The 20675-nt window shown below is 42.5% G+C and overlaps 1 protein-coding gene across 1 annotated transcript; it reads right to left on the bottom strand.

Moving 5' to 3' along the window:
• Positions 1–228: 228 nt before the first annotated feature.
• Magef1 (MAGE family member F1) lies at positions 229–1801 on the bottom strand. The gene is given in 3 exon segments (XM_047564540.1): positions 229–959; positions 961–1273; positions 1276–1801. Coding segments are annotated over 3 exon segments (954 nt in total). The 5' UTR covers positions 1586–1801; the 3' UTR covers positions 229–628.
• Between the last annotated feature and the right edge of the window lie 18874 nt (positions 1802–20675).

The raw sequence follows: 20675 nt of genomic DNA on the forward strand, positions 1-20675 counted from the left end.
ACTCACTGTTGTTATGGCTTACTTACTCTCCAACTCTTGGGGAAAAAAAAAAAAAAAAAAAAAAAAAAAGGACACATTCTATCTCCAAATAGTGCATCACAAAATACAAGATGCTTTACATGTCTAATTTATTAAGTGTACCAGGGTATACTGCTAATTTACTGGATTTAACTTTTCTTCTAGATACCTAAAGAACTAAGCAAATAGAAGTAGAGGTATATATCAGTCTTTTTTTTTTTTTTTTTTTTTAATACAATAGACAAAAAGTGTTGGAGGCTAGACACCAAATCAGCTATCCCCCCCCCACCAGATCATAAAGCTGAAGGTCCTTCAAACAATTAAATTGTAGCATTATAATGCTGCACAATCTGTTTTAAGAACACAGAATAAAACGAAAGTTTTTCAATCCATTTCACAAAGACAGCAAAATTCTACAACAAAATCCTATAGAAAAAAGACCAATCTCATTTATAAATGATTTAACAATATATTTAACAAAACCTAAATACTAAAGTTACACAATTTTTTCAGAAACTAACTACTCTCCCTCACTTATACTAGTTGTGACTCAAGACAGTAGCTTCCATACCCAGGGAGGGGCCCTCCTTGGCCAACTTTCCACTAGCCCTCACCAGCAGTGGAAGCTGGTCCTAGCATTGGCTCTGGCTCTAACTCTAGCCCTCATACTGGCCTCAGCTCTGGCCTTGGCTCTGGCCCTGTCAGCCTCGTGTGCCAGGGCTTCACGGTACTGCACTGGCCAGTGCTGGGGTTCTTTTTTATGGAGCTTGGCCACGAACCCTAGGACTTTAATCTTGCTGATTTCCAAGTTGCTTCGGGGACCCCTAGGGAATTCATATTCCAGTGCACTAGTGTGAGTCACCCGCCTGTAACTGAGGTATCGCTGCTGCACAAAATCTTCCATAATAAGCCTTTTCGGGTACCCAAGGAGGGAGTGATATCGAAGGCAGCACTCCCAACAGACTCAGCATGTCCCAGACCCGGGCCTCCCTGACGCTATCACCTTTCGTGTAAAAAAGCCCCAAGATCATCATTAAGAGACCCAATCCGGGGCCATCTCCCCCCAGGTCCTCCTCCTCCTCCTCCTCAAAAGGTTTTAGTTTGTTGATCAGGATGTAAGTGTGGTGCTTGCTGTCAAGCTGTTTCAGGTCGAAACCAAAGACATACCGCAGGTGCTCTGCGGCCCTTGCGATGATCTCCGGGAACACATCCTTCAAGTCTCCGATAACATACTTCACCATCTCAGCGTGTAATGGGGCTCTTTTTTCTTGTCCTTCACCAGCAGAAACTGCACCACCTCTGCCACCGTCCGATTCAGACGGTGGTAGGCTCTGCGCCGTGCCAGGGCTTTGGCAGCCAAGGTCTTCGCGCCTTTATGGGTGGAGGCGGGCTCCGCAGCCCCCTCCCTCAAGGCGCCGAGGCCCTGCTTGGAGTTCTCTTGCAGGAGGGGGTTCGGGGCCAGCTCCTGAGAGACAGTCAAGGTCAGGGTCTCACCTTCAAGGCCGCTGTGCTGCTCCCCCCCGGCCTGAGGGCTCGGGAGACCCTCGCTCTCGGGTACCTGCAACATGTTTTCGGGCAGGTGCACAGCGCGTACACCGGCCGAGGGGTGTGCGAGCCACTGCACAAAGCCTGGCGGAGGGGTTGTACAGCAGCTGGGGCGGTGGGAGGAGGAGCAGGGACGACCGCGGACTGGGATTTGTGGCTGCGGGTCGACACCTCACAGGGTTGGGATCAGATGCCGAAACGCCGCAGGCTCCAGGACCTGCCCCGTGGCCGCCGCGCAGCCTCAGTCAGCGCCCGCGCGCCGGCCACTTCCGGCCACCTCAGCCAAGATGGCGGCCCCGGTGCGGCGCAAAGCCCTTCCTCTTCCGGCCTCCTCTGAGCTTCTGAGGCTTTAGGCGGCTGTAGGGGAGTGTGCAACCTGCGCTGCTTTGTAGGCTCGGGAAGCTGGGGACCGCGAGGAATGAGGGTTGTAACGAGGGCTTTTCCATCCCTGCAAGGTGGGGAATGTTTCAGTATACAAGGGATGGAACTAGGATGAAGTGCAGCCACATTCTTTCAGCATTTATTAAAAGTGTGTTGCCCTGATTTCGAATGCTTTTACTGTGACTCAGGTGCAGAGTGGGAAGGTGAAGGTAGGAGATAAGGCTGCATAGGTCAGTTAGTGAAAAGCCTCGAATAGGATGCTGGGGAAATTGAAATTTATTTTGGACACAATGGAGAAAGACCGCAGAGGGATGTGTGAGCCAGATTGGTGACGTTGTACTCTTTTTGATGGCAGTGGGATGAATGGATTGGAGTGAGGCCAGCCAAAAACTGGAAATTCAGTTTATAAGATTGTAGTGCAAAATGGGAACTGAGACCTACCCTGGCACATGGAGGCACTCAGAAATATTTTGCAATAGACAATTATGATGAAGGGGTAAGAACAGCAGATTCTACAGAGATAAGAGGCAAATGAGCGCTGGGGGTGTGGTTCAGTGGTAAGAGTGCTTGCCTAGCATGTGTGAGGCACTGGGTTCCATCCTCAGCACCACATAAAAAAATAAATAAACAAAGGTATTGTGTCCATCTATAACTAAAAGAAAAAAAAATTTTTTAAAGAAGTACTGGTAGGAATACTGAATGGTTGGAGGAAAGGGAAGTTTTCTCTCACCTCTTGTCTCTTCTCTCTCTCTCTCTGAAATGCACTCTCTGCCATCCACATTTCTCCAAAACCTATCCACTATTCACAGCCGAGCATAAACATAACCTTTCCAGTGTTCCTCAACACTGTAGTCACCATACATGTAATTTATTTACTGTCATCTCTGAATCACCACAGCAATTCATATTTATTTAACATCCGTATATATAGGCCTTATTATGTGCTAGGCTCTTTTAAGCACTTTGCAAATACTAATTCATTTTATTCTTGTTAAGGTAAATATTTATCTTATAGATGACTGTGTCTTTCCTACAGTATTTGCTATTTACTAGCAAATCCTTACCTATAATCTTAGATCAGTTACCTAAACTGCCCTTCAGTTGCCTCATCTGTACAAAGGGTGTAAGAGTAGTGACAGTTTTGAAGAGATTATGTAAAGTAATGCACATAAGCTTTAAATGCAGTGCATGGCACATACTGAGTATCTAATAAATCTGAGAGATTAGTTATTGAGTATGTGCTGCTAGTAATCCTGCTAGATAAATGGTAAATACCTACATTTTACAGCCCAAAGAGTTACACAAAAAGTTAGGTAACTTGCCCAACATCACGCAACTGGTATTTGCACCCCTACAGTGTGACTCCAGAGACCAGAGTCTTAACCATTACATTAATAGATGATGATTATTATTGTTATTTACACACGACTTTATATTATAATTATTTTTGTTTTTATCTTCTTACCCTCCCCAATCAAACATCCTAAAAGCGAGGACTATGTCTATAACTCTTTTGAAGAGCCTTTCATAGTTTGCACTCCATATGTAATTGTCAGTGAATAAATGATGGAAGGCTTTACTTTTTTCTTAGAAAATAACATTTATTCTTAATAAATATCAGACAGACTTTTCTAGACCTAAACATGAAATCTTTCTTTTAAAAACCTTTGAAAATGTATACCCATTAATTTTATTTGACTTAACAAAACTGAAAATATGAAACAATGTTTATTTTAGTCTAGCTTGAGGCTATTATTAGTTTGCATGTGCCAAACATTTTATGTACAATATAATGTAGGCCTCACAAATCTGTATTAGGAAGGTATTATTATCCTCATTTTGCAAGGGGGAAAACAGTCACCGAGAGGTTAAATTGCCTACCTCAAACCACCCATCTGTTACATGTTGGACTGGAAATGCAAATCCGGATCCATAATCTGAAGCCTGTGCTCGTGACCACCATGCTGGACTGCCTGGTTAGAAACCTCTACCTAAAAGGACAGTGATAGAAAATATTCCACTTTCATGTTTTTGTCACTCAAGCATGGCCAAGGAGATATGCTGAAGAAATATTCATGGAAAGTTGCATGTAAGAGAAATGTGGAAGGAATTTTGAGTTAGTAATAATACAGCTAGACTATAAAAACTGAATGAGTAAAATAAAACTCGTTTAGAAAGGAACAAACTACTGATGCAATTTGGATGAGTCTGGCAGACATGTTGAATAAAAGAAGAAAGATTCAAATGATTATAAATACAATATGATTTTACTTATCTGATGTTCAAGGCAGGTTAAACTAATGTATGTAGAAATCAGGATGGTAGATCTGGGAATGTAGGTCAATGGTAGAAATTAGGAAGGTGGAGTCTTGGGGTGGACTCAACTGGAAAGGGGTATCCAGGAACTTTCTGTGGTGATGGGAATGTTCTGCATCTTGAATTGAGTATAGAAATACATATGTCAAAATTTACCAAACTGTATTCTAAATACTTATGCATTTCACAGCATATAAATTATACCTAAAAAAATTATAGAAATGAAGAACTTTCAAAAATTAAATGAATAGACCTTCAGGTATGGAAGGTAGTGAGGAATATGAAAGGTGAGTGGATTTACTCTACAGTTGCCAGTTACTAGATGCTAGATGCTACAATGTTGTACTGAAGGAATGGGAACAATCATTTTTCCATTTTTGTGCCTACCATGTACGGGCCAGGCCAACTTTTAAAACAATCCTTACCTAAACTACCAAAAGGGAGGAAAAGCAGCTAGGCTTGGTGGTGCACACTTTTAATTCCAGTGATTTGGCAGGCTGATACAGGAGGATCCCAAGTTCAAAGCCAGCCTGCGCAACTTAGTGAGACCCTGTCTAAATAAATAATTAAATAAGACTGAGGATGTAGCTAAGTGGTAAAGCACCCCTGGCTTCAATCCTCTGTTACAAAAAAAAAAAAAAAAAAAAAAAGGATCTATCTCTTTGGTTGGAGGGATGGCAAAACACTTTGATGACTGGTAGATTAGAATCTTCTTAAAGGAGGATCCTTTGTAGCTTGGACTAGTCTCAAAAGTGCACAAGGTTTAGTGTGGTTAATATCCGGAAGGGTAGAGAATTTAGCTAGAAAAGTGGAATTGCAAAAATCTCTAGCACTCTGAAGGTGTGGAAGAGGTGGGTGAGTACTGAGCCAAGTCCTTACCCATCCTGTGACCTTGCACAGGACATGAACCTCTCTGCACTGCTATTTCTTCAACTTTAAACCTGATAACTCTTGCTTTGCTTATCCCATGGGATTATTTTGAGATTTAAGTAAGATTAAGAATGTAAATGTGCTTTTAAAGTACTCTCCCATTAAGAAACCTGTATGAAATGTTACAAAAATTTCTTTTTGTTTAAAAGAAGTGGTAGAAAAATCCCAGCAATGAGTGCAGAGTGTGACTGGCCTCACATGCAGACATTTCAGAATGAGCTTATACATTCCTCTTTGAAAAAACTGTCTGGCCAAAAAAGATTAAATAAAGAAATGTCAAGTACTGACACTCCAAAAAGGCCAGTGAATACTTTGGTGGGGAGCCAGTGTTATCTTGTTGGATTCCTTCTAAACTTGGCAATAGAGTCCTCCAAACTCTTGAGTGCTTTCTTCACACAGGTGCTGAGTAACATGTCACCCCACAACTGAGCAATCCCCAAACTGTGTAGGTACTTGCATCTTCCCTATTTCTCCTGACCATCTTGACAGCCATGCAGCCAATCTGATTCAAAGAAAGGATCAGAGGAAGAGCTTTGTCCTATATCCCTAGGCCGATGCAAAATGAAGCCTACTGTTGTCAGAGCAGAATGGGCAGAGCGAGGCTTTGGGTTCTGTTTGTGTGACTAGGATTGAGGCAGGATGGCCAGGCGGATGATTCGATCTGACTTGGGTAATGAAAATTGTTTGTTACTGTTTGAAGAGCAATTGTGTAAGCAACAGTACTTCTGTGTTTGGCTGCCTGTGACTCACCAGTGTCTGTAACATAACACCAGACTCCGAGGAGGAACAGACCCTGGCCAGCGGGGGAGGGGAGAGGAGCGATGCATGGGGCAGAGGGCCCCCTTCTCATTCACCCTCCTCCACTGTCCCGCCCCCTCTCTAAACTTCCAAGGAGAGTTGGTGAGAAGGCATTTGCCACCTGGACACAATGAGGCCCGATGCAAGGGGCAGGCGAGAGGCTGGCCAGGAGCCAGGGCCCTGGTCTGAATGGCCGTTGCCAAGGGGCTGCCAACAACCCATCTCAATCCCCACGAGGCCAGGCAGTGGTGGGGGGCAACCCCCTACTCTGAGACCCAACTCACGCCATTTGCTGGGCGTGATCAGAATGTGCGGGACACAGGAGCTTTGAGTGGCTGAGCAGAGCCTTTCCCGTGCTGGCCGCTGGTTCACTTGGATTAGAGCAGGCGCTCCTGAGGCCCTTTGTTGGCTGCTTGTTATTCTGCACGCACGGAGCACTGTGCATTCATCTTTATTAGTTCTAATTGCTTCCCCATTCTAATGGGATCTTGATATTCCCATACAATTGAAAGGAAATGTATTCATTAAAATAATTCTTCTCCTAACTGCCGCTTCAAGCTGCTCCTCTAAGTGACATTGTCTCTCTCACCACAGCCTGCCGAGGCCTCTTATTAAGACTCTAGTCAAAAGCCAACTTTGGGCAGCAAACTTTCCTTGCAGGAGTTTCCAGACACTGGAGAGAGGGTGCTTTTTAATCGGCTCACACACAGAAGTTGGAGGCCAGCTGGTGTAATTGGGGGTGCTGCTCCGGGTGGATGGAGGAAGAAGGGCTCGCCTCCAGCTCTGCCTCCCATAACAATGACCCCTTTCTGCACACCAGCTCATTTGGAGAGGGCTTCCCCCCTGTCATGTGTGTGAAACTTTCTGTTTATGCCACAAGCAGTTACTAGGTTGTTCTAAGCACAGGACGCTGAGTGAGGTGCTGTGGGAAGAGTGGAGACGGGGCTGTAGTCTCAAGGTGTTTATGGTCTTGGTGGGTGGCTCCCAGCTCCAGTCCCTAGAGTTAGGTATGATGGGAGAGGCTGGGAATGCTCTCAAAAAGCTTAATAGGATTGAGAGTTTGGAAAGGGGGACTACTATTTCATAAATGTATTTTGATTTAATAACCAAAATCTTTCAATCCATGGGATCATGCAAGTAATACAAGAAGTTTTGGAGGGCATTGGGAACCACTGATCTATTTGGAGGGGAAATAAGTCATTATAGAAATAGTGACTACATAAACCAGTGTGTTTTATTTTTTGGTACTGGGGATTGAACCCAGGGGCGCTTAACCACTGAGCCACATCCACAGCCTCTTTTTTGTATTTTATTTAGAGAGAGAGGATCTCATGTAGTTGCTTAGGGCCTTGCTAAGTTGCTGATCCGTCTCAGCCTCCCGAGCCTCTGGGATTACAGGTGAGTGCCACCATGCCCAGCTAAACCTGTGCTACCTATGTGAATGATATGAATAAATTGCTGTAGGAGTTTGGGGAGTACGAGGGAGTATGTACTGGGCATTGCACATCGTTTGAATCTTATTTAATTTCTTTAACAGTCCTTTCAGGGAAGCATAATTATTCCCCATTTTATAAGTGAGATCAAGGAGTCATTAGATAACTTGTCCACTGTCAAGAATCGGAGCCAGGATTTGAACATCAAGCTTCAGGTTCCAAAGCACTGACTGTTTTTATGGCACCTTACTACCCTTCACATCATATCTGTCAAGGGACCTTCAGAGAAGGTTTAATGCGGAAGGTGGTGTTTGATCCCCTGGAGACCTTGGAGATGGTGGGTTGTCAACAGGTAGATAGTGTGGTCTCCCAGGGCCTGGGAGAAAGCTGGAAGATCAGGAAAGGACAGGCGTCCAGGTGGCCAGAGACGGAAGCGTATGCAAAGGAGTCAAAGGAAGAAAGCAGAAAGATTTGTGAGAGCCAGAAGATAAAGAGCCCTGAATGTCAGGAGTTTGGATTTTGTCCTGCAGGTACTTCTTCAGGGATGATACCTGAAGCCTCTGGATAAACACAATACTTCTTTCAGGAACATCATTTTTCCTTGAGGTGTATAATTTTAAACATCTTCATATTAAAAGAAATTCAGAGATAGCATGGAGTTGAATGAAAATTCTCCTGCATTTTTAAGAGAACATGGTAGACTTCTAAGAAAATTTAGGTGTGCTTGTGGTGGCTTCAGACCACACAGTGCTACGTAGTCCTCCGAGGAACTTAAAATATTCTTTCTTTCTTTCTTTTTTACCCCCTTTGGTCCTGGGGATTGAACCCAGGGATGCTCTACCACTAAGTCACATCCCCAGACATTTTAATTGTGATTGTGATGATGATTATGATTAATTGATTTATTTTGGTACTGGAATTGAAGTCAGGGGTGCTTTACAACTGAGCTACATCCCTAGACCTTTTTATTTTTTATTTTGAGACAGATAGCCACGGCTCTTGGTTTAAGGCATTTCTTTTGTCTGTTGTTGGTGAATTTTGAGAAGTACTGATTTCGATATCATGTTTTGATCCCAGGAATCAAAATTAGCTGTATATCAAGAAGAATGGCAGGGGCTTGGAAGATGGTTTGGACAGGTCAGGGTCTGAGGGCAGAAGGTCAGTAGACCAGTCTGGAAGCCATTGCAATAAACTTTCAGGAGACATGAAAAGCCTCCTACCTGGGACTCAGGGCCCACCTCTGACCTGCCCTTTTGAGGGAGCTGCATGTGAAACACCCCCCTTTGCAACTGCTCCCTCATTTAAGCAGGCTCAGTGAGAAGACCAGGATGGTTGAGCAGGTTGTAGCAGAAGCAGCCAAGGGAGGATCTGGACCAGAAATGGTTCCTAACAGAGAACCTTTATGCCCTAGCCATTCACCATCCCATCCATCCTGCCCTCTAACCACCTTCCAACCCAAGTCTGTTAAACCCCCTGCCACAGGGCAGGTGGCTGGACTGAAGATTCTTGGATAGCCCTGCCTTATTACAGCATCAGGCCTTCCTATACTGGTGGGCAGTTTTATTCTACCCAGCATGGTGGCTGACATTCTGTAGTCCAGAAAAGACTCTAGGGAATGAAAGAGGGGCTGGGCATCTCAGTTGAGGACACAGTAGCCCATCTCAGCCAAAATTCTTTACTCATTCAGCTCCTTTGGGAGGAATAAATTTTTAGATAGTTTACAATGTTTCTTGAATCATGTTTTTTTTTTTAAAGCACTTAAAAAAATACTATAGCTGCTGGGGACTGTGGCACACACCTATAATCCCGGGGGTTTGGGAGGCTGAGGCAGGAGGATTGCAAGTTCAAAGCCAGCCTCAGCAATTTTGCAAAGCCGTAAGCAACTTAGCAAGACCGTGTCTCAAAAAAATAAATAAATAAATAAGGGCTGGGAATGTGGCTCAGTAATTAAGTGCCTCTGGGTTTGCTTCCTGGCACCAAACAAACAAAAACTATAGTGCTTCACTTTTTCTTATTTTAGAAGAGATTGTTTATTTTTGAGAATTGAAAAAAGAAAGAAAAACAGAATTGAAATGGGGCAAACCATGCTATATGCATTTATGAATATGTCAAAATAAATCCCACTGTTATATATGACTTTAATGCACTAATGAAAACATTAACCAAAAAAAACCTCACCTATAATTCCACCACCCAGGTGTAGCCACAGTGAACAAATACTTTGGTGGTCTCCTCCCAAAATTTTTCTAAGAATATACATTTTAATTTTTTTAAATGAAAAGTCATTTTGTATAAATGGTTTTGTATATACATTAAATTATATATATTAAATATATATAATCTTCACATGTCATAAATCTGTCACATTAATAAATATTGTTCTACAAAGTAATTGTGATTGAAATTATCCACAACACCTTGTCATTTTACTACCTATTGTTATACATGTAATTTTTTTTCATTTTTTCATCATTTAATACAATGTGATGAACTTGTGTATTTTTCCACAAAGCAGTATCATAAGCAATTTAAAAATTCTTTTATATTATATGGGTAGACATTTTATTGCAGAAAAATATGTTAAGACAAGAAAAAATTAAATTCCTGTGATCTTACCATCCCCAGATCATATGTATATGACTTTTAGCACCTATCCTCACAGATACTATTCTGTGCATATATTTATGTACATACATACATAACGTCAAGTCTGGTATACATATATACACACACATGCACACACACACACACACACACACACACACACACACACACATATATAATATACTTTTTTTTTCAGTACTAGGTATTGAACCCTGCACCTCACACATGCTAAGCAAGTGCCCTACTTCTGAGCTACATTCCCAGCCCTGGTATAGGTATATTTTTGTTAAAACAGCAGTATTTGCTAACCTACTTTTCCTTAATATATAATGACCATCCTTGTCCTTAAACAGCTTTAGTATTATCCTTTTATTGCCTTCTAATAATGTATTACAAACATTTATTTATTCTGTTGTCTATTTGGGTCCTAGAGCATGCTTCTTTTTCTTATTTTTTGGAACAGCTCTTTAAATATTAAGGTTACTCAATTATTGTTATGTTGCAAATAACTTTCCTGGGTTGTTATTTTTCCCTGAAGCTTATCTAATTCAACTTTTCTTCTCTTTGTTTTGTAATTATAGAAATCAACAGTAGCATCTTACAAAACTTAGAAAGTAAATTTCAAATGAAGTAACCCCACTTCCTACCAACTAGAGATAAGCACCATTAATATTTTACAGGGTATTTTTCTAGAGTTTCCTTTTTTCAATATAAATGAGTAGCACCATATAAATATGATGTTAAAAACGGGATTATTCCATATATATATTTCTGTGACTTATTTTAGGCACTAAGTACATTTTTCTCCCTCGTGTTGGGGATCAAACCCAGGACCTCACACATGTTGAATAAGTCCTCTGCCACTGAGCTACATCCCCAAGCCTTACTAAGTACATTTGAAAACCTTCGTGTGTTGACACAAATTAATCTGCATCATTATGTATTAAATCAATTTTACTTTTAAAATACACAATATTATTCTGGATGTGGTGGGGTGCAACTATAATCCCAGCTACTGGGGAGGCCAGTCTTGGCAACTTAGCAAGACCCTGCCTCAAAATAAAAACTAAAAATAAAAGAACTTGGGATGGAGCTTAGTGGTAGAGTCACCCTAGGTTCCATCCTCAGTACCAAAAGAAAGAAAAAAAATTATAGTTTTTCTTTTTCTTGAAATGGGTATTTTTTTCTTTGGGGTTATTAGTCTCCTTGGTTTATAGAAACAAATAATGTATTAGGGTGATTAGCCCTTTGTGAAAAGAAGTTGTAATTTTTTTCCAGTTAGTCATTTGTATTTTTCTCTTTTCTTATGGTGTTTTTGCCTTGCAGGGGTTTTAAGGTTTTTTGTAGCTGTGTTTGCCAGACTCTTATAGTAGTCTTCACTACTCTGTTGTGAAGGAGTTCTATTAGTCTTCTGGTAATTTTATGGTTTTATATCTTTGATCCAGTTGAAGTTTATACAAGTGTACTATGTGAAATATTGGTCCAGTTTCTCTTTTTCCAGTTAGCCAAACACCATTTATTTAAAAATATACTTTTGCCTCCCTGATTTGATATTTATCATAGATAAAGTCTCATATATAATGTAGGAATGTTTCTGGACTTTCTGTTCTGTTCCATTTGTTTGTCTTTTAGCATCATTTTTGATAACATGATTATATTGTTTTTTACGTAGACCATGTAATTTATTCAACTAATTTTTGTTAAACATTCAGGTTGCTTCTAATTCTTCAATATTCCAAATGGTGTCTCAGTGAATGAAATCCTTGCATATTTTGAACATGCTGTACGTATGTAGTGGGTCAATTCTATCCTTTGGATATGTTTTTATACATGGAATTACTAGGTCAAAGGTATGGGCCTTCATAGCTTTTTTCATACATAATGCCAAAATGCCTTCCAGAAAGATTGTACCAATTTACACTCCCTCCAACAATGTGTGAGTGCTGATTTCCCCTCACTCATGCCAACTCTCAGTATTATCATTCTTTTTAATCATTGCCAATCTGATCAGAAAAAAAAAAAAGGTCTCTCATTGCTGTTCTAATTTGCCTTTCTTTGAATGCTAGTGAGGTTGAATATTTTTTCAATTTATTCTGGTTTTTGATGTACAGAAGTTTTTAATTTTTTATGTAGTCAAATCTATCAATCTTTTCTTCTATGGTTTTTGCTTTTGTTGACATGTTTAGAAAGTCCTTCCCCATCCTAAGATTATAAAATATTCACTTATATTTTCTTCTAGTACCTTTATGGTTTCATTTCCATCTTTAGCCATCTGGTATTCATTCTGATGAATGGTGTGAGCTGGGACATACACTTGTATTATTTATTTATTTATTTGCTTCTCGGATGAATACTCAGTTCTTTCATCTCTGGTAAAAAGCACGTGTGTGGCGGAAAGAGGGGTGCTCACACATGCATGTGAGTAACTATTCCTAAAGTGAACATCTTGAACAGCTGGATACTGAGGATAATCCAGCTCCAGACATTGGTCCATCATTAGAAATACCAGTTAATTAGCCAAGCATGGTATTGAATGCCTATAACTTCAGCAACTCGGGAGGCTGACCTGAGTGGATCTCCAAGTTCAAGGTCAGTCTCAGCAATTTCATGGGACTATGTCGCAAAATATAAAAAAGGCTGGGGATGTAGCTCAGTGGCAGAACACTCCTGGTTTCAATCCCCAGTACACACAAAAATATCAGTTATTGTACTAGTTACATAACATTGGCTTTGTGAGATCTGAATTCACTGAAGAGAGTCCTGATTATCTCCCCAATGTAACAATGAACATAAGTGAACTTTTGAGTCAAACTAACAGACCTTCAAGTCAAATGGACCTACATTTGACACTCAGATCCCAGCTTTGCAGCTCACTGCTGGTGCAACTTTGAGCAAGCCAGTGATCCTCCCTGAATCTTCATTTCTCCATCTGCAAAATGGGTTAATAATTCTTATAGGGCTATGATGAAAATTCAATGAAGCAATGTTTCTAGCAACTGTGAACATAGGCCTTACACATCAGGGACAGTAAGTATATATCACTTGTCCTTCACACTGCAACCCTCTGGCTCCTTCCTCTCCACGGAGTGATTCCCCTTAGGCCTTATTGTAAAGAGGATATGCTGGAGTGGGGAGAGAGGTTGAATGCTGTGTTTGCTTTTTATAGGTTTTCTATCTTTACCCCTGTGATCAGACTCTCATGTGTTATGTCTTGCTGCTTTTAGTGTCTTTTCATTAACAGCCTTCCTCTCCCTTAAATGTGCTGCATTTAATCTTACACCAGCTAGAAAACCAGACAACAGGATTGTTAGAAGTATATATAAATTAAGAGTAACTGTGATCTGAGTAAGAGCCCAAGGGCCTCTCCTGCTGTATAATGTAGTGGTTCTCAACTGTGGCTGCACATTAGAATCACCTGGGGAGCCTTTAAAGACCATCCATGCCTAGGTCCCACCCCAGGCCCATTACATCAGATTCTCTGGCTATGGGGCCCAGGCATGAATGTGTTTAAAAACTCTGCAGATGATTCTCATGTGCACACAGGGCTGTGAGGCAGTGGTTGAGTGCACTTGGCTTTGTGAGATCTGAATTCACTGAAGAGAGTCCTGATTATCTCCCCAAATGTGCCCCAAGTCTAGGAGGTTGCCCCAAGGAGAAGGTCAGATGGTGGGGGGATTCACGGCTGCTGAGGCTGCTGCTGTGCTCAATAAAGAAAGCAGCTCCAGCTGGGCACCTTCAATCCCAGGGATTTGGGAGGCTGAGTCAGGAAGATCCCAAGTTCTGGGTCAGCCTGGGCAACTTAGTAAGACCCTGCTGCAAAAAAATAGAAAGGGCTGCGAATGTAGCTCAGTGATTGAATCCCCAGTACCAAGAAAAAGAAAGAAAAGAAAAGAAAACAAAGCAAGCAGCTCCAACTAACGTCTCTAAAAGGGGGTATTTCCTCTGGACAACTGCAAATGATGTCAATTTCTCTTAAAAAAAAAAAAATAGAGCCATCCCTGTTCCCTCATTGATGTAGTTCCTCCCACCTCCAGGGACCAGCATGACCTTGACTCCTAAGGAGAATAGGAGATGATGAGAAACAAACCTTGAGAAAATAGTTTTTTTTTTTTTTTTTTCATTTTATTTAATTGTGTATTTGTTCTATTTTTCTCTTGGTCCCTTGCCCCAAAAACACACATAGTGGATGTATTCAAGCCTTCTTAGTGCCCAGCTTCACTGGATCCACTCTGTATACAGATGGAGCCACTCAATCCCAAAGGCAGGCTCACCCACACCAACTACTGGTGGACCACTTTGTCTCTTGGCAAAACAGACACAAAGTGTGCTCCATACAGGATAAGTATGAGTATCAGGTCTCCTTGCTTCAAGATAGGCCTTATTTTATTCTGAAGTTTTGATGACCTGGCTGTGGGCCTAGTTCATGGTCTTGAGATCCCTTCCAAGTGTCTTACCTGATTCATCTAAGACTAGGACCTCCCTGGTTCCACCAGACCCTGTGAGGCAATGTTATTACCTTTTCTAAAGAGTTAAAGTCAACTCCTTCACACTTAACAGTGAAGGGAAAATCTCTATGTGGAGAGGGGTGATTGGGAATTTTCCCTTGGGATTTCTCATTCATCAGCCCTCCTCTTCAACACACACACAGGATAGCTGAGACCAGGCTGGATGGTTCAGACCAGCCTTTATCACAGGTAGGAGAGAACAAAAGAAATAAACAGAGTAACATGACCCTATAAAATCTCGCTTATAAGACATGACTTGATCATGAGGGCTCAGAGCCCTCTCTATCCAGTATGGGGGCTGCCTCTGTGTGGTCAGTGCCATTGCAGCAGCCCTAGCTTCCAGGAGGAAGCTGGGACAACTGCCCCCTTGAAAGTTCAGATAGACCCACTTTAAAAAAACAAAAAATAAAAAAGTTGAGGAGGCTAGAGTCCCTCCTGTCTGGTGCAACCATCTGAATTTGTATCCTGTCTGAGGATATGCCCTTTCCTGGTATTATTAGAAATGACTGCTCCTTTGTATGGGAAATGAGTCCTCAGATTTGAAGAAGGTTTAGTGGGTCATATGGCTGTACTAAGACTACATACAGGAAGGAGTCGGGTGGGTGCACAAGAGTTGACTGCCTCAACTCAATGCCTGAACTGGGCTTGCCAGGAGTATGGTTTATCTCCAACAAGAAACCAGTGGTTTTTCTTTAGATGCATTCAATTCAGAGGGCAAATATTTCAACACTGATTTTGATTTACAAAACAGCCAAAGGTAGCAAACCAAGGATTATTTGCAAAAGGTACTGATGATACTCTTTTTCAAAGAAGTCCCAATTACTATCCAGGGGAAGTAAAAGTCAAGAGTCCATTAGTTTGTTGAGACTTTTTCTTTACTCAGAAGTCTATGTGAGGGGATATAGCTCAGATGGTAGAGTGCTTGCTTGCCTAGCATGTACAAGGCCCTGGGTTCAATTCCCAGCACCGCACGCCCCCCCTAAATAAATAAATAAATAAAGAAGAAGACTGTGGGATATACCTCTATTTTGGCACTGATTTCTTCTTTATCCTCTCAAGAGAGACCTCACCCCTGTCCCATCAGAACAACCTTTGCCTGTTGACCCCAACCAAACAAAAATTTAGCAGAATATTACGAAACAGTGGGGTCTGCGTATGATGTGCTAGTATAGTCCCTAATGCTGACTGTCTGCATTCCTGGAGGTTGGAATGGCTATCATCCTATGCTCCTTAATACCTGTCTGTGTGATAATCCCATGAACTCTGGATTTGTGATTGGCAGTGGAGACAGTGCTGCCCCCTAGAGGCACTCTGGAACCATGTGGTGTATTTATGTTTGGTACATGGTTGCCGGCACTACTTGGGTGGAGGCAGAGGGGAGACAGACTTCCTGCTATAGGTGGGGCAGTCTTGTACAATGAATATTTGTCCTGCACTCTACATGCATTTGTATGCCCCACCAGATGTTCATGTAGGTAGAAAATTTCTTTATATTGGTCGGAAACTAGGACCTAATTCCATTTTGCACAAAATACTTTTTGCACATTTTTGATATGCACTGAATTTTTCATGAATGCAACCATCGTGTTAAGTAGAGAGAATACTACATTTCATCTTTACCAGTGTTGTTCACCATTTCAGAAAGCCACAATACCAACAGCAAAATGTTCTTGGTATTTGAGTTGCTGAAACAACACATCTTTATTCCTCTGCATTCAAAGATGAATAGTGATTCTACCTATCTGTATGAATATATAGTACTTATTTAGTCTTGTTTCAGAAACATTAAGTATAAAGAAGTATCCATAATGTTCCAATAAATATTGCTTTACTTCTTTAAATTCAAATGTATTCATTATAAGTAGGTGTAATCATCCAACTACTTCATTATCTCCTCTAGTGTAGTTATGTTCAAGTATTTATAGATTACAATGCATATTATGATTTTTTGCAGTGCTGGGGATTGAAAATGCATATTATTTTAAGTTATTTTCTTTTTAGTTCTTTATCCTTCAGTTAGATTAGTATATTGATCCCCCCGCCACCCTCAGTACTAGGGGTTTAACCCAAGGACACTCTACAACCAAGTTACATCCCAGTCCTTTTTATTTTGAGACAGGATCTCTCCAAGTTGCCCAGGTTGGCCTTGAACTTGCAATCCTACTGCCTCAGACTTCTAAGTACCCAAGATATTACAGGTGTGGGCCACGTGTGCCCAACCAGTATTATCGATTTTTTTTTTAAATGTGTAAGTTTTATTATTTGTACGTTTCATTTCAGAAAAGTAACAGATGGGAGGTGAAAGGGAGCACATAATAGGCTGGGAGCCACTGCTCTTGGCCCCTGCAGGGTGTTTTGGTTCACCTGATGTTCGTGACAACTCCATGAGTGAGGTCTTATTATGACCACGGTCTTGCACAGAAGGAAACTGAGTTTCAGAGACGTGGAGTAAGTTGCCCAAGGTCACTTATCTAGGTGAGGGAGGAGCCAGAACTTTAGATCCCTCTTGCTACACCAGTTCACTATTCTGCCTTCCACCTACCACCTGTGCCCATCACCCATGATTTGTCCAGGTGCCTAAGGGTCTTTCTACTTGGAAGTCCTTGCTCTGGCTCTCCCAGCCTTCTTACAGGACCCACTGGGGACTCAAATTAGAAGGGAAAAAAGTGATTGTTCCCTTTTGGATAGGATTTCAGACCTACATAAACTGCTTGAATGAATAATGTGGTAGCGTACAGGAGCGAGTACGACTGGGTCCTTTGGAACAGCCCCCAGACTTTTAATCATTTATTTCAGCAAAGGAATGTGAGTTTCCCAGGGCTGACAGGTTCACAGGGCTCTCAACGGGGACACTTCCATTGTCTCCCCCCAGGCTAAGAAACGGTGTCTCCTCCTTTTCCCTAGGAAGTAAGATATTGTAACAGGAGGCAGCGCCTCTCCCTCTTGCTTTCCCATTCTCACTGATCTGGTCCTCGAGCACAGGAGGTGGAGGTGTTCTTTAAACTATAGTCTTTCTCCAGCCCTTTGCTCTAACTTATTCCCTGTGCCCTGGTCTGGGGACCCCAGCTCCTGCAACAGACAACCACAGGGGGATTCTGCTGTGTGGCAGGGTCTCACCCTGAGCTCTAGTCTCTTCTTCACTCAGCAAATGTCTTTTGAGGACTTTCTTTGTGCTAGATACTGGGGTGCAAGCATGAGTAACAACCCATGGTCTCCATCCTGTAGGGACTCGGATTCAGGGCATGTGACTGACTTTTGCAACTGTGACAGAAGAATATACAGAGGTTCTGGGATCCCCAAGGGGAGGGGCAGCTAAGCAAGATTTGGAAGAACAGGGAAGCCTTCCTGGAGGAGGCAAGCTTAGTTCCAGAGAATAGCTATGATTTGGCAAAAGATAAACACTTAAAATAAGATGATTTGAGGAGGGTTTATGTACAAACAGGTTATTTGCAAATGCTTGGAAAGGGTATAAAGGAATACAAGATAGGGTAGAAGCCCATGGTTAACAGAAGCAGAACTTCTAGCCTAGAAGAAATGGTGTAGGTGGGGAGGGGACTACTGTACCCTGGAAAGAGAGAGGGTCATGTAGTGCAGGTCACCTTGATAGAAGGAGTGCCCTTTCCTCTAAGGATCAGCCAGCCTGGTGGAGCCTTATGGGGAGGGAATAAATATCCTGATCTCATTCTCTTCCATCTGCCAATCTCCTCATGGTGGTCCACATTGGTCAAACCCAACCAGAAACCAGAGAACGCTGGAGCTTGCTCATGTGATCCATATAGGGCAGGCTCTGCAGCAAAGTAGGGTAGAAAGTGAATCCAGAGGGACACACAGAAGATACCAGCAGGCTGGATTAGGGAGGATGTTCCAAGAAAACTGTTTGGGAAATCCAGGAGGCATGGAAGAGTGCATATGTTGGGAAAATGCTTTCTTTGTGGCTGTAGCAGAGTGAGCAGAGGTGAGATGTTCCTTATGGACACGGACATGTCTTTCGAAGGAATTTGAAAATTCATCCCCAAGCAAAAGGGAGCCACTGAGGAATTTGTAGGCAGCAGTTGACACAACCAGATTTGTGTTTTAAAATGACCACTAGCTCCAGTATGGAAATGGTTCTAGGGGCAACAGACTAGAGCTGGTGAGACCTAACCAAGACCATGATAATAGAGGGAAAAAAGAAGAAGACGAAGAAGAAGAAGAAGAAGAAGGAGAAGGAGAAGGAGAAGGAGAAGGAGAAGGAGAAGGAGAAGGAGGAGAAGGGGAGGAGACTGGACTTGAGGAATTTTTAGAAGTGGTCTCAAAATGTGAAGAAAGGTTGGGTGTGGAGGATGAAAGAGAGGGCAGGGTCAAGGGCAATATTCTTAGTTTTGACTTGAAGCTTGGGCAGGGGAGGGAACACTGAGGAAGCAGGTTGGCTGACCAGCTGTGGCCTCCTCCACTCTGCTTTCTTGGATCAGCCCTCATTAGCAGGACCTTAGGCTTCAGGGGACTTGGAGGGGCTTCCTGTTCATGCCACAGGTAAGCCTCTGTTCAAGAGCAAGTCCAGCTAGAGAGTAGGAGAGACCACCTTTCGCTACCTACCTGGGGTCTACTGAGCCCCAGACCTACTGCCCTGGGAGCTCCTGCCCTTTCCCATATGGACAGGGGATGTGTTTTCTTTTAACAAGTTTCATTGCAGGGGCAAATGAGGTCCAGCTGAGGGGAGGGAGCCAGCACTGACGGCAGTGTGGGCCCTACAGACTGCGACTGCGCAAGAGCTGGGGTCCTGTCATCCCCAGTTTCCTTCCTTGGCTTTGCTGAAGGCCCATCCTGGTCGGCTCAGATTTCATCACTAGCAACTCTGAAGAACCTGCTATGGTAACAGGTCCCCTTCCTTGATGTTCTCTGCCCAGAAACCTGGAATAATTTTCTTTTGTTTTAGAGGGAAATGCTGAGGTTGTTCTTTCATGTTCTAAGAACTTGGGTAGTCATGGCAACACATAGGGTGGGGCGGGTGAGGTGGGGGCTTCTTAGCAGCATTTCGTTTCAAATGCCAGATTAAAGGGAAAGCTTCTTTGGAGTTTGTCTCATTAAGACATAGCTGGGTGCAGGCTTGCTGGATGATTCTCTAGTTCATCATTTTACATATTCCATCTTGCCTGCATTTTCCTGCCTGATGGGCAGTCTCCTGGGACTTCTCCCTGAGAGTTTTGGCTCAAAGACTTCTTCAAGAATTTTAGCTCTTTACTGGCAAGAGAGTCAGTGGGGCTATTCCCTGTTAGTGGGGTCTTATCCTGTGGGCCCCTTGTATACAATGTGTCTGCCACTTGAAAAGAAAAACAAGGTAAGATGTTGATTGAGGTTTTATTCTGTTTACAGAAGGAAAGATGGCTATTGAGCAGTCATTTCATTCCACACCTCATTTTTGGTCCAGGATTTTCCTCCCAGAGTTTGACCTGACCTGAAGGTGGGGCAAGACCATGTCTGGTTTGACTCTGGGCTTCTAGGAGCCTATCCAACTGCCATCTGGGGGAATCCTGGAGAAAATAAAGGTGGAAACTTTTAACCCAGACACTGACCTCAAGCGTTTTTTTGTTTTTTGTTTCCTTTTGTTTTGATTTTTTTTTTTTTTTTTTTCCTAAATGGAACTGCAGGCCTTGCTTGAAGTGATTTGGTAATCCCACTCGGCCCGAATCTAAATCTCCTTTTTCACATCCAGAGAAGATGCTCAACAACTTTAATGTTACTTAGTTGTCAACTCTAGTATTTCCCAAGTCCTGATATTTATTCCTTCCCACTGTCTCCTAGATTCATGGAGCTTGCTCATGTGATCCAAGATTTGGAAGAACAGGGAAGCCTTCCTGGAGGAGGCAAGCTTAGTTCCAGAGAATAGCTATGATCTGGCAAAAGATAAACACTTAAAATAAGATGATTTGAGGAGGGTTTATGTACAAACAGGTTATTTGCAAATGCTTGGAAAGGGTATAAAGGAATACAAGATAGGGTAGAAGCCCATGGCTAACAGGAGCAGAACTGTTACCACACCTAGCCTAGAAGAAATGGTGTAGGTGGGGAGGGGACTACTGTACCCTGGAAAGAGAGAGGGTCATGTAGTGCAGGTCACCTTGATAGAAGGAGTGCCCTTTCCTCTAAGGATCAGCCAGCCTGGTGG

Source organism: Sciurus carolinensis, chromosome 9, assembly GCF_902686445.1.
Source record: "Sciurus carolinensis chromosome 9, mSciCar1.2, whole genome shotgun sequence".
NCBI classification, from domain to species: Eukaryota; Metazoa; Chordata; class Mammalia; order Rodentia; family Sciuridae; genus Sciurus; species Sciurus carolinensis.